At 39.5% G+C, this 15,073-nt stretch overlaps 1 protein-coding gene across 2 annotated transcripts in view; it reads right to left on the bottom strand.

Moving 5' to 3' along the window:
• Positions 1–15,073, bottom strand: part of LOC110469882 (BEN domain-containing protein 5) — an 876,525-nt gene that overhangs the window by 524,497 nt on the left and 336,955 nt on the right. For both annotated transcript variants that reach the window (XM_077785357.1, XM_021529103.3), the window contains exon 5: positions 2,516–2,732. In XM_077785357.1, coding sequence (XP_077641483.1) covers positions 2,516–2,732 — 217 coding nt within the window. The remainder of the gene's footprint in view (positions 1–2,515; positions 2,733–15,073) is intronic.

The following is a 15,073-nucleotide window of genomic DNA, read 5'->3' as shown; positions in this document are numbered from 1 at the left end:
GAGGCAGAGCACTTTCTTTAGAGAAGATATGAAATTAGATTAGAAATTAGATTGCCTTGAAAACATTATATGCAGCAAAATGTGCACTCAGAAAGCCTCCAGGAGTAATCCTCTAGGCATGGCTTCTTGTGACTGGAGTTTTATTTTTCCACAACAAAATAAAAAAAAAACCAAAACAGCTCCAAAGATCTGTGGTGAGATTCTGCCATCTCCAAGAGAAACAGCTCAAAACCACATAATCCAGCAGAAGTGAAATAGTTTCAAACACTTCCCCATCCTCCCAGTCACAGACTGCAGGAGGGGGCTGTGAAATTCCCCTGGAATGACCCCAAGGGGACCAGCAGCTGCGTGGCAGCTGGACAGATGTGCTGCAGCCTTTCCCTTCCATGTTCTCCCTCCTCAGCCCAGCATGAGGACTCCAGAGTTTGTCCTCAGACGGCATCTTTAAAATACCTTTCACCATGTGCTGCCAGGGGTATGGTCCCTCGGCCAGGAATAGAGCTTCTGAGGGCCTCTTTATGCCAATCTGATTCCTCTTATCTTACATAAGGGGCCAGGGCAGGGACAGAGCTCTCTTTCTCAGCTCTAAATCTATCCTATATGGCACGCAATTCTCCAAAGTACAGCCAGCTTCTGCTTTTATGGAGCACTGTGCAGTGAAGAATGAAGGATCCTGTTTTTCACCATTTAAAGATGTATGATAGCAACAAAGCTCTATGTTAAAATATTTAACTCGCAGAGAACTTATGGAAATTGTCTATTCAAGCTCAGCAAAGACATTAAATTACCAAGCTGTTCTAGGACAGTTGTGTGTGGAGAAAAGCCAGAAATGCTCTGAGATTGTAATGTTGCTCACAAAGATTACAGCATGAGCCTGATTCAGAAGCTTTTTTATACAGCTTGGTGAGCTGCAAAATGTTACCATATCAATTTCTGCAAAACATACTGTGTGTGTACATATAGATATAAAAGCAGGACTTATACACAGCACATTTCCTGCCACATTTTGAGTGGCATCTGTTTGTTTAGTGTGCTGAAATATGTAAAATAATATTTAGCAACTACTGGTAACACAATGTTAACAAGATTTAAGAGTATAGCTCTGTCTGTCAAAATGCAGATAAAAGACAAATCCTTCAATCTCTGTGTTTTAATCAGTCAGATCAGAGGTTTGATGAATATGCAAATGAGACTGTTTATACACTAGTTTCAGAGTGAAAGGAAACAAATTCAGTTTCATTATAGAATTAATGACAGCTCTGTCCTCTAAGATTAATAATTAAAGCCCTACACACATTAAGATGATAGTGCTCTTTCTGCCCAGCCTCTGCAGATTTTACTTTTCTATTTTTTAATACCCCTTTCTCTTATAATTGTTTGTCCCCCTAATTGGAATGATTAATAATTAATGCCAGTTCATGGATATGCAATAGTCATCTTTAGAACAAGAACTGTACTTAACCTACAAAAAGCGTTACAAAACTACTTCTTTTGTTAATTTTGTTTTTACTTTTGTCTGTAAGTTAATTTTTTCCTCCAAGCTTTATGCCACCATAGGAATCTCAATGGCCTGCTTTAATGGTGGAAGCCTTTCATTTGTTTCAGTGCAGGGCATTTCATTTTGATGTTCACAGTATATTCTGGGTTTCTTTTCAAAGCCCCTGCTGCTGGGATCAGCAGCCTTCACAGCTTTCTGATTCTGAAACACACACTACAAGTTTAGACCAAATCAAATCTCAGAGAAAAGATTAAGAGTGGTACAAGTGCATTATAAAGTCTGAGAAAGAAAAAGTAAAAAAAAAAAAAAAAAAAAAAAAAAAAAAAAAAAAAAGAGAAAAGAGACTTGAGCTATTATTTTTTAATCTGATGATTTCTGAGTTGACATGGGAGTGGCTGAGTCATGCTTTCCAAATTCCCTGGACAAGGAACATTTCAGAGGAACATTATAACAAAGTGAACAGAACTTCAGCCTTACCATTAACTCTCTTTCCTGCTCCAGATGAACTATGACACTTCATTTTATATGGCCATTAGGATCTACACAGAGACCACTAAATCCCTTCTAATTGCAAATGACCAAAGCACAATTTTTTAAGAGAAAAGAGCTGTTTTGTGCATGTTTTGCATTATTTTACCAAGAAAAGTTTTCTTCTGGGTCAAAAAAGCCATATTTCTTTCTGAACAAAAAAGCACTTCCAGAAAGACAAATGGTCAGAGTACTCTAAAAATCACATTTCCTCAATAAAGCTGTTTCAGTTTCATCTTTTAATGTCTTTAGAGGTGAACTGATCCTACACCGGAATCTAGCATTGCCTTGACTATTGCAAAATAAATATTTTATGTGAAATTAAATTAGCATTTGCCTATATTTCACCATGCAGGTACATTTCCTCCTGTGTCATTGATAGCAAGAAAACAAATATATGTATGTGGGTGCTTTAGCAAGGATGATGAATGATAGTCTGGAAGCACTGAAGGGTGGATAGACATCCATAATGAACCTGCTGGTACTTACCACGCTGAGCCCCAGCAGTTCCCTGCAGAAGTAGTCCATGTTCCTCCTCTGGAGGTTGTCCAGGTAGTGCTGAAGGCGAGTGTAGGTGTAGGGGTAGCAGTAGGCAAACTGGTAAGTGTCGTCCTCTCGGTCGAAGCAAAAAGCAAAGGACATGACATAGTTCTTCCTGTGGTCTGGGCAGCGGTAGTAATACACATTTTTGGAGGGGATTCTTTGCCTGAAAAACAAAAACAAACAAAACCACGTCCGTAAGTTAATTTTTTCCTCCAAGTTTTATGCCACCATAGGAATCTCAATATGCATTAATTGATGGATATCAACACGGATATAAGATATCTGATCTATGTGAGATTCAGATTCTCTCCAAAGTAAAGGAAGTGGAGCAGATTGAAGAGCTCAGGAGCTGGTGAGGAGATCCCAGAGCCTGAGTTTGGGAGCTCCTGTGCAGAGCAGGGCTGTGACAGCTCCAGTGCCACTGTCACCACAGGGACTGCAGCTCTGCCCGGGTGCCCAGGGTGGCAGAGTCACCACAGCAGGGAGAGCATCATAAAACCAGGAAACCCACTCCCACCAAGTGAGAAGGATGCACAGGCTGTCCAAGCATCCTCCTCTTCACTGTCAGGCTGCTGCTGCCTCACACCACTCAACTCACAGAGACTCCAGCCAAACCTACACCCTTTCTTACAGGGACAATTCACCAGCACAGAGAGGAGGCACAGCTAATGAAGGAATGTCAGCAAAAGGCAACACTGACAAAACTATTACTGGAATTCAGAACATCTTTACATATATATATATATGTATTTATCTCCCTAATAGTCAGGATACATATCAACATCTAGACAAAGAATGGAACAAAAGATAAGTTCTCGAGGTTAAAAAACAAACAAACAATCTAAAAATCAGACAGATAAAACTTCAGGTACAGAAAATAACCAGGCCTTAAAATAGAAAATAAAGGAGAAAAGAGTGTTTGTTCCCATTCTAAATTGGACTGCTGCTCTCCTCAACATTTCTGGTTTATCTGACAGGATAGAAATGAATATACATGATGGTAAAAAATTATAATAAAGACATTTATGTCATTGTTATCAAGGTGGTATCTCTTTGAGGAGTAACAAATATCTGCCTGCAATCTCTCACACAATTCCAATTATTTTTTTTTACCTTTCAAGAGAAATAAGTAATGTTTCAGAGGTGAGGCAAAAACTCATGCTATGGATGAGAGATGTTCTCTATTTCTGTTCATATGCTTTGTTAATTTCTGAGGTGGAATTTCCAGCTTCATTCAGACAGGAATAATCTCCAATCATGCCATGCACTTGTAATTTGATGTAAGTAACTTACCAGTCATGTTTGGCAACAAAATGCTGTGGTCCTGCAGACTTTACCTGATTCAATTACACAACCTTATAAACAGGTCTCATCTAATGATTGAAGCAGATCTCAGCTAAACTGGGATCATGGTGAGGGAAAAGCATAACAAGATTTACAGACATAGCAGCAGTAATGTGTGTCTTTGTAATCATTCCGAGAAGCTGGTCTGCTGCAGAGCCTCAGTTTCGGCCTCTCATTGCTAATATAAATTAGAGGACAAAACCCTCTCATTATACACAGGTACGTGTTTGTCAATTAGCAGCAGTTAATGAGTCTGACCAGCAAGGATATACAAAGAGAAACAGAAAGGAATTGAGATCTTCTTGAGAAGGCAAAATAACCAGTGATGCAGTTAATTACACTCAGAAAAAGAATTTATCTGCCCTTTTGAATGCCCTCCTTCTTGAACATTCAGGACCCAAATAACTCACTTCACCATCATGACTGAACATGAGCCAGCTGTGCCCAGTGCACCTGGCCTGTACCAGCAATGGTGTGGCAGCAGGAGCAGGGCAGTGACTGTCCATCTGTACTGGGCACTGTGAGGCCACACCTCGAATTTAGATTGGATATTAGGAAATATTTCTTCAATGGAAGGGTTGTCAAGCATTGGAAGAGGCTTTTGGGGCATGTGGTAGAGTCACCATTCCTGGAGGTATTTAAAGGATGTGTAGATGTGGCACCTGGGGATGTGTTTTGGCATTGCCAGGATAAAAGGTGGACTCAATGATATTAAAGGAATTTTCCAACCTAGTGAAATCTGTGGTTTAAAGATTTTTTTTGTTAAATAAGACATTTGCTTACCATTAAGATCTGGAAATTCTATTTAACGCACAAATATAAAAGACAGGAAAACAAACCTTTTATTCTTTTAAAAAAGTATCAGTAGGGAAAAAATGCCACCAGCCATCTGCATGCAACCCTCTTACCTAATGGTTTTCTTCAGTATCTTAACATATTTCTATCATTTTCCCTTACTCTGGAGTGCTATAGGATATCCCTCATTTGATCTCAAATCAAGCAGATGATATGGCAGTGGGTAAATGTATTCCAGCTCCCAGTCCTCAAACCATAATGCAAGTTTAAACAGTGTGTCGCTGAGTTGTTGAACTTTATTTGTTTCCAAATTAGCATGGGGAAAATAATAAAGGACAAGCCTCACTTTGTGCTATAAAAATTTCATGTAAAATGAGACCAATAGGAGGAAATTCAGGATTTTAGAAAGGCTAATGCTAATTGAAATTCATCTGCTGATAGTTAATGTTTAAATGACACATAGTTCTCCTTGGTTCAATAACTTTCTACTTTTAAGCAAGTTGAAGACAACTTTGTTAATGTATTAAAGGCACTTTTGATATTTCATTCCCTTTCCCCTTCATTATAAAAGCTAAGCATCTGTTTTATTATCCACTTTGACACATCACTTTATGGCTGCATTTGGCTATTATGGCTAATCTTGATGTCTAGGACATCTGGTATTGACATTTCACTATCTGGTGTCTGACACAACAGCAGAAACCATCCTCAGTTCCTAGGTTTAAATTCACCCTCTCAGGGCAAAAAGTGCCCAAACTCTTAATTCAAGCCATATCTTCCAAAAATAATTATAATAGTACTCCTGTCACTGCTAATCTATTTTTATCTCTCCTAGCACTTTGTCACTGCTAATCTATTTGTGAGTCATACAGAGAAAGAGAGTTAGCATTTAGATACCAACAACACATCTTTACACACAGGAGCTTAATCAGATTGAGATCTTATCAGGGAATTAAAGAAGAAAAGAAAAAAGGGAAAGAAAAGGAAAGAGAAGAGACAAAGTGCTAGATATCACCAACTGAGTTTTTGATAAGGAAAAGACATTGCTCAGTTCTTGAATTAACCTTTGTGTCCTAGACACACTATTGTTTACTCTTTCCCTTTTTTGTTCTATGCCTTCTGGAAAAGGACACCCACACACTGTGGCAGCAGCTGCTCCTATTAATTTAAAGCTATTACAAAAATTAAAATTAAACCCAATTACTTTGGCTGGTTTATAGCTGGGGAACGGCTTAGTCTGATTGTTCCCTCTGGTTATGGACAAAAACAATATTCCTACCTACAGGCAGCTGCCAGTGGAATACTAATGCATCTAGGGCCTGGCAGGAACAGATTCAGAATGCAGAGTCTAACTGCATTTCTTACTAAAGAAAAATATCTTATCATGGATCTGCAGAAATGCACCAACTTCTCATGCCGTGAGTCACAAGGAAGCTGATTTGTAGTTAGAGGCAGGAAGGCAAAATGATGGTGGAAACCTCAACGCTCTGATTTGTCCCCTTGCATTTCCTGGCAGCTCACACTCAGCAATGCATCCTGCTAATTGATGCACAACTGCCCGGATCTCTGAGCTCCTGAGAGGTTATTTAAAGGAGAGCCACCTCCATTCCAAGCACAGTCACAGAGAGCAACGTGCAAACAACTCATTTCCAGTCTGTTTTCTAGATGCATTTAAAATGAAGCTTGATATCATACATCAGTTTGGCACAAATTCAGAATGCCTTGTCTTAAAGATAAACATAAAACTCTTTCTTTCCAAGGAAGAGACACAGAGATGGAGAATTTCTCTCTATTTTGATGTTAACAATCCCATGCCAAAAGGCTGAGCCTTTGAGTGTCTTCTCCTCCTGTCTGACAAGGCAGCACACCCAGCCCAGTGGATTTCTTACTCCAAATGTGAGTGTGCATGAGCTTTCCTGTTCCTGTGTTTGCAGCAGTGCAGTCTCCAGTCAGGACATTTGCTCTGTTTTGGTAGTGTGCAGTAGGATCAAATTTGTCAGTGTACAAAAAATAAAAAATAAAATTGTTGTCCTTATCCAGTATCAAAAACCTGATGACTTTAGAGGCCCCAAAATTTTATTCCTTGGTACTACAAGAGGCAGTAAGGAGTATAATTCAGAACTTTGAATACTTTATCCTAGCAATACCTCTAATTTGAACACAGTTTTAACTTCAACTCTAAGAATTTTGACTTTTAAATCAAAAATTTTATTATCTGTCCTGCTTTTTAAATTTTTTTTCCTTTTATTTTCCCTGCTACTTTCTGGTTATTTTCTTTTGAAAATTGGCAGTTAATCAATGCTTTGGAGGACAAACATTGGGGGTACTAATTGTCCTGCTTTGTGGTATCTAAGTTTTAAACATAGAAGGGTGATAATCAAATCCTCTTGTGACACCACAGCACAAGTAATTGCAAAATAACAATTTTTGGAATGCTTTCCTCTCCCTATTGCATGACCAAAGCAGGGAGCTCTGGCCCAGCCAAATTCCCAATGACTTTAATGAGCAGCATAAATAGTCTTTGGACTGCTTTTAATATGGCACTGATAAAGTAATTATTCAGTCCCTTGCCTCCACAGGATCGGGTTAGACATAACCCAGTCAGGAGACTTCAAAGTAAGATGATGATCTTTGGAGCAAAACCAAAACACTGCAGGTGCTGTAAAAAATCAATGGCCAAAAGAAAAATTACTGGATCTGACTTGTAGAGAAATGCTCAAGTTGTAGTGCAGCATTAGCTGTGGTGACACACTGTGGTGAGCATTTTCAATTGCTTTGTACGGGGAGGGACACTACTGAACAAATTCACAAATTTCCAAGCCTGCCTATAGAACTCCAAGTGGTGGGCCTGAGTCACAACCTCAGACAAAATTAAGCCTACTGACCCAAAACTTGATCCTGATTCAACTTTGAAAAATGATCTCCAGGTATTTACTGACATTGTCCTAAATACTAGATATGGCTACCCTTTCTGAGTGCTTAAATTTTAGTCCTAGAGCTGGATGTCCCCAGTTATTAACTGCAAGAAATCCAACAAACTGTGTACAAAATCTAAGGATGTAAATCTTGTGCTGCAAACCCCTCTTTTGGAAGGCAGCCCGTTTCTTCCTGACTTCTTTCTCTGTTAGTATAAGCCATGATTTTTCTTCTTGCTTATTCTTGTTGACAAGTGGAGCTGACCATCTTCAAAATTCTTAGCTTACTTGTGACAAAATAAGTTTGTAGGGCTTTTTCTTGCACATAATTTTATATTTGATTCACAGAGCATGGAGTGACAGTGAATATGTCAGATGGTGTTAAATATTTTTTGCAGACAACTGAAAGGGGTTTGGCACAGCTAACTCAGTTTCAGACACTGCAAAACAAGTCCTGCTTTTTTTTCTTCCTGCTGTGTATTACAGTGTTCCCCAAATATTTTCATAATTTAAGACCTCAAGGTCTTCCACCATTAACAGTACCTGGTTTCTTCTTCTTAAGTATAAAAATCAAAATATTGTGTTATTCAATTTAATAAAAATCAGTAACTCTACACATTAAGCATGCAGCTTTCATTTTAAATGAAATAATGAAGCAACTTCTATCAAAACTGCTAGGGAATTCAAATAATAATGAACTGCAAAAAGATTGCTTGTAAAGTCTCTTCAAGGAGAAAACACTGCATTTTTAACCATTAAACATAAAGAAACCTTTTCTGCCTAAAACAAGAGGGAATCAGTGGAAGTCATTACTCTTAAGAGTGACCAGAAATGGGGAGGAAAGAGTGTACCATGTGGGAAGCATGGGAAGAAGCAGGGAAGGGTCATGATTATGAGATATGAAGCAATGCTGAAAACCTGTCCCCAGGTTCAGCAGAAATGAAGCCACCATCCTTCAGTTTGCCAGAACTAGGAGAATGAAAGGAAGGGCTGATAAAGTGTAAACTGGCAAGAAACATTTTTTTTTAATTATTGAATTAATTTTAAGTAATTAAAATCTCTGAGGGATCTTTGAGGGATCTTTGAAAGACTGAGTGTTGCTCTATCTCTTCATATGATATAGGGCAACACTCAATCCCTCAAATGGATAAAAGTGGTGTTTCAGCTTCTCCAAATCTCAATTTGGTTTTGTGGAAGGAGGTTTCATTCAATGCCTTCTATTATTTCTCACTTGTCTATCTCCCCTAAATGTGAAATTTGTCCACAAAGGTCAAAATTTATCACTCTTTCTACAAAACACTTCAGTATGTCTGAGAGCAGCTGTCAGCTGATAGCAAAATCCAAAATCTCCTGCCAGCAGCAGGTACAAGTGGGATTTCCAGTGGACAAGCAGCCAATTCCCCTTTTTCCTCCCTCCTGCCTACCTCCAGAGCCCAAGACATGCTCCCCCCTCCATCTTTTGTTTATTCTGTCCAGTTGCTAAATCTCAAACTGCAGTGACTTTTCTCTGAAGCAGCAGTTCCAACACTGCAATTATTCTACAGAAACTCTCTTTTAAACTGCAGGGATAATGAATGGTGCTGATTTTTTCTTCAGTCAAAATATTATTTGCCTACTGACCACAGGTATTACAGCTATGGATTGTTTCAATAGAAATATCTCTATGCAGTGTTTTTAAATGACAAAAATGGAAGAGGAGAAAAGCCAACTTTCCACTAATGCCATGCATGTGTTGTGATTTTCTGAAGATATCATGAGTGCAAGAGAAGGATGCAGGGGCCAGCATTTATGTCCTGAAATGCAGAAGGAATAAAAACCCCAACAAAACAGATAAAAAATAAAATTTAAATGCTTTAATTGGCACATGAGAATTTGTGATAAGAATCACTGAGTAAGGTAAGGAACAAGAGAAGTAAAGGAGTGACACGCCGCTGTAGTTCCAAAGTTTGCACTGTAGAAAAGAAAAACAAAAGGGTTTTGAAGAAACTGAGAAAGAGCAGCCACAAATGCTGTAAATAAGCGGAAAAATTTAAAATAATAAAGTCAGCATAAATAATGTTGTACCAGAAAAAGGTGAGGACAAAAAATGTTCCACCTCAGCACAATTCCTGTCCTGACTTTGACCTGTACCCAACTCTCTGGCCATAAAAGAGCAAAGCTCCTGACAACTTCAGAAGGCAGTTTGCACTTACTGACATCAGGGAGCAAATAAACAAAATCCAGAAGAATGTGTATCACTGACTGCATTGGAAAAGAAGGTAGGGGACAAAGAAAGGGACAAGATTGGCACACCATAACCACACCAGCTACAAACCAGCCAGGAACAAGGTAATGGAATGACTTAAATTAAATGCCCTTTTAGGTCTTTGCTTTGTCTACAATCTCTGGAAAGAAAAGTCATGCTTGAGAGAATCATGACCTGGACAAATTTTAGGAATGACTGCTTGGTGACAAATAGTTAATTATTACTAAGAATCTCTTCAAAGCACATTTATTTCAATTTTTTTTCAACAGAAAATTCAGATGAGCTCCAAAGAATTTCACCAAACAATTTATCCATTAGCATAATAACTTTACATCTTCATGACCATTTTAGTCTGTAATTCTTTCCTGTCTCCACTATAATCTGACATACAATCCCTCCAGATTATGTTGACTGGAAAACATATACTTACAGGATGATACAGGCTGTGAAACTGAGTCCTTATGATGTTTGGAGCATGTGTTGGCCTGGGAATGAGGGACCAACCTCAATCCCAAATTCAAGTCCCTGAACTGCATTACCAGTAGACCACTGGGTCAGCTCTAATAGCCTCTTAGCCTCAATTACCTAATTAGCCTTTTCTTCAGTCTCCTCTTCTCCCTTTCCCATCTGTTCATATATTCCCACCACTCCCTGTTCTTCTGCAAGAATAATTTTTAAAATCTATGTTAACTTCATTTAGGTTAGTCTCAGGTGACTTCTCTATGCAAGAATAATTTATAAGTCTCATAAGAGCCCCAACTTGAAGAAGCTTTTCAGTAACATATGAATTCTGAAATCCATGTTTAAATTGTTGATGATCTCAACAGTCAAAATACAAAGTTGAGATTTTTAATTTATGTCATTTAGATGTGAATTTTAAGAAACTAACAAAGGAAAGAAGAACAGATAGGAAAGAGGTTTTTGCCAATAGTAGCTTGGTTGATCCTGAACTGTCCTTAGCAAGATCTAAAACCCTCTGGAAGCCTTTGCCTTCCCAAAGTATATTATTCCTGATAAAGATCAGTGCATCTCTGATAGCAGATGATGTATGAGCAGGATAAAGACAAAAGAAAACAGGAAATTGTCATCATGGATCGGACTTTGTTAGCTGGGGAAACTTCCCCACAATATTTTGCTTTATCCTCTTATCTGTCTACACACAATGAAGACCAAGTTCAGTAATTCATTTTTAATGCCCCATTTCTTACGCCTTCTAGCACCTTGTTCACTTTTTCTACCATAACAGCATCTCAAATGACTTCTGCTGTGGAACTGCCAACAGCAATGTTCAGGGCTTTTCCCTTTAGTCAGAGGATAACGTTTTTGTGTGGTTTCTTCCGCAGACTAACTTCTCATTTATCAGGAATGAACCTTCTTGCTAGATCACCCAGAAGTTTGCAACAGTGTGCTACAGGCTTAAATTACTTAAGTAATTACACGTCATTTGTAAATGTTACCACCTAATCCTTCACCTCTCTCTCCCAGGATCATTAATAAAGATATTTAGCATGTGACCTGATAGTTAACTTTAAGAAACACAGCTGCTGGCCTTTTAGTGGGATGAAAACTGTCCACTTAGCCCTCTGCCTTTTTGTTTCCTTGTCGGGTTTTGATCTATGGGGATACTTGCCCTGTCACCATATGTGACTACTTAGCCTTTGCAGCAGTGTCTTGTGACAGACTTTGTCACATGCTTTTAAAAAGTCAAAATACATTATGTCAGGCAGCTCGTCTCACTACGCCTGGGAGCTGAAACCCAAAGGTGAGGAAACATTCCCAGGAATTCCCAGGGGGAAAGCATACCTTGGCATCCAATGCAATCAAAGGGCAATAAACTGGAAAGGTTGGTGAGGAAACCAAAAGCACCTTTCTTTGGCACATATTGCAACTATACATCTAAGTATAATTATATTTTTTTCTGTTACAAAAGGAGTTACTTCATCACAAGGGGAAAATGTGAAAAAGACCACGTCAACCAATTGTCCAAGTGAGTCAATCCAGGAAGAGTATAAAGCAGCAAAATACAAAGGTTACACTTCAAAAAAAAAGTTAAAAAAGGTGAGGGTGGTAAAAAGGAGCCTTCTGCAAGCCATGCTAGTCTGAGAAGCTGTTTAAGCCTCTCTTAAGAACTGGGAGCCTGTCCCTGGTTCTCAGCACTGTGCTTACTTTTCCAAGGGTTGAAACAACAGAACAAATCAGCAGAGGAGTGGGAGCTGATGGGAAGAGTGGGTGAGAGCACCATGGAGAGCAGAGCATCCAGAGTTGTGGCCAGCAGAAGCTCTAGGTGTGGCCTGCCAGGAAATATTTGACTGGGGGAGTGCAGAGCCAACAAAACCACACAGTAGCCTCACTAGATGAAAACACTACTGGTACAGTTACCTCAGGAGCCAAAAATTGCTACTCTGAGCATCCAACCTGTCAGAGTCCTCTTTGACCCTTTTCAGGAAAACTGAAAGTGGTCTAACACTGTTTATTTGCCACTCAATTCCTTTTTGTGAGTGGGGGAAATTCTGTCTCTGAGCACCCGTGAGTTCAGGACTGGTTTCTGGGGAAGGGATGATGTCAACATGCCAGCAGATGACCCCCTTAAATTCAGACATGGCCTTTGCTGCTGTCAATCAAGTCCAGGGGAAAAAGGGTTATCTAACTCTTTTTATTCCTCTCTCTTTTCTGTGGGGCTGTGACAGGGCACAGACAGAGGCAGGATGCTGGGCTACAGGGAATTTTAGTCTGATCCAGGATGATCATTCTAATTCTGTTTTATGGGCACATTCACAAAGTTCTAAGCAATATAGTGAGACATGGTTTTCCTTTGCTGAAGATGTTCTCATTAAAGTCTCTCATATCATGATCTTCCAGGTGTTTTATTATTCCCTTTTAAATTCCTGTTTCGACCATTTGCAATGTGTAGATGCAATGCTTACTGGTCTAAATATAGGATAAACCCCAGATACTTGCCAACCCTCTGGAAAAGAGCTTGGTTTTAATGAGAGTGCATATCTTTGTTAGCAGTTCAGCTAATTCATTCCTAATCTTCCTCGGAATTCTTTTATACATAAATCATGTGGGACTGATGATTTACTACTTTTTAATTAATCAATTTGCTCCATCTTCTCAATCTCTGATAGTGCCTCATCTTTATTCCCAGAAAAGAGCAGGTCTAAGATAGGTACCTCCTAGTTTGCTATAAAGACTGACTTATGCTGTAGAACCTCCTGATTTCTTTGCTGAAAACACATAATTGTAAAACATGTACAAGACATGACAATGTGAGAGCAAAATAATTTAAATTCAGTATCAAAAAAAAATTATTTCTTCCCTAGGCTACATATCTTGCACATACACAAATTTTATTCTCCGTGCTCCTCTGTAAGCTCCTTCAAATTCCCTCCTTTCACCTGCCTCCATTGAAAAACCACTTTATACCATCCTCCTACTCTTGAGTGTTGCAGAGTACCCATCTCCAAGGGTGCTTGCATTTCCCTACTACAAGGAGAGGCTGTAGGTCTCCCATTTATCCCCTGTGCCAGCATGTGGCCTGTTAGCAATGGCAATACTGCATTTTCAGGGCTAAATGTGCACTGTGCTGGGAAGCCCTGCCTTTTGTGTCCTTTAGTTATTCCATCTGGAGACAGCACTCAGAGCTATCACATTAAACACACAGCAGAGAAAAAAAAAAAGAAGAAGCCTGGAAGAAAATCCTCGGTTTTCCCAGTTAGAAGGGAGCAACAAACATGGCAAGCCCTTTTCTCAAAAGATGAAAGTGAATGAAACAGGACTTCAATACTCTGGCTCACAGACCAGGGGCGACTGCTTTGCAAACACCCTGAGCCTCCCAACTCCAACACATGCTGACCTCGATCCCCCTCCCCACTGAGCCCAGCTCTAAGAAAAACCACCACATAGATGGCCACCTAGAGAAAAAAATCCTTATTTTAGTGAGGGAAAAAAAGTTCTAATAGTTTCTGGCTTCTCAAATCCTTTGCCATCTTACTCACATTGGTCTTTTTGCTCGCTGATGCTGGTTTAGAAATAACATAAGCACGCTTTCTTCCCCAGGTAACAGAGATTAACCTGATGCAAGGGTGCTAGCCTCAGTCTGCAAGGGAAATAAAAGACGATTCCCTCCTTCCCTCTTTTCCAACATTCCTAGCTGCTGACCCCCAGAGCAGTATTGATGTAAGTATCCTGTTCTCTTGGTCTCTCCTTATTTACAGTACACACGGATACATGGGAGCAGAGGGAAAAGGCTGGAAGTGGGGGGCCCGGGCAGTCAGAAACCATTGTACACACATGGGGTTTCTCATCCCAGACACAAAGTTAAAAAATGAGATGCTGCAATGGTTGGAGCTGTTGAAGACAGGAGAAATTGAAAAATGGTGTGTTACCCTAATCTTGTTTTTCCAAACTGTATGCGTGATATCACCCAGGCCACTCCAATTTTTCACAATAATAGTTACAGCATCATTTTTCTTGATAGCCCTTTAAAAAAATATTCATTTTGGGAAAACTCTGTAGTTCGTTGCTTTGCTTTTTTTTGCCTCTACCTGAACAGTCAGTGTCACAAAATGGAGCAACTGCAATCCTTATGCATATTTAAAAGTACTGCCCCATTTCACCATGCTAAGTTTGTTTAGACTACAGGAGCATTACCTCCTTTACCCTCTTCTGCAATATAACTAGACATGATGGCGAAGGGAAGGGAAATGTAAGATACATTTTGTTAAATTACGCCAAGTTTTATTTAGCCTTGAAAGACTCTTCACATTCTCCTGCAGATGACAAAGTTCTAGGCACTTTTCCTTCCTCTTTAGACTGTTATAAAACACAGTGAGGGAACACACACTCAGCTCCCAGGTCAGCAGGGAGGCTGATCCCCTGTGAGAAGATGGGATGAGCTGTATATCAGGTCTACAAGCCAGTGATCACCAAGGCAGTGCAGAACTTGGTACCTGGTCAACAGGTACCTGTGCTCTCAGGAAATGCAATCAAAATACAGGAGACCCTACTCGGTCTTCACCCCTCAAAGATTCTCTGAGCTAAATCTTTAGAAAGCTCTGGGAAGAGGAATGGAGGTTTATAAGAGACTGTTTGAGTTCCAAGTGACAGATATGTACCTGTAAAAATTATGCCTCTGATAATTTCTAGACACACACTGTGAGGCCCCAGAGAGGTTACTCTTAAAGTCATTGTTCAAATGTTTGC

This window comes from Lonchura striata, chromosome 9 (assembly GCF_046129695.1).
Source record: "Lonchura striata isolate bLonStr1 chromosome 9, bLonStr1.mat, whole genome shotgun sequence".
In the NCBI taxonomy this organism is placed as follows: Eukaryota; Metazoa; Chordata; class Aves; order Passeriformes; family Estrildidae; genus Lonchura; species Lonchura striata.
Note: the sequence above shows the minus strand (reverse complement) of the source record. Positions and strands in the feature narration are given on the sequence as shown.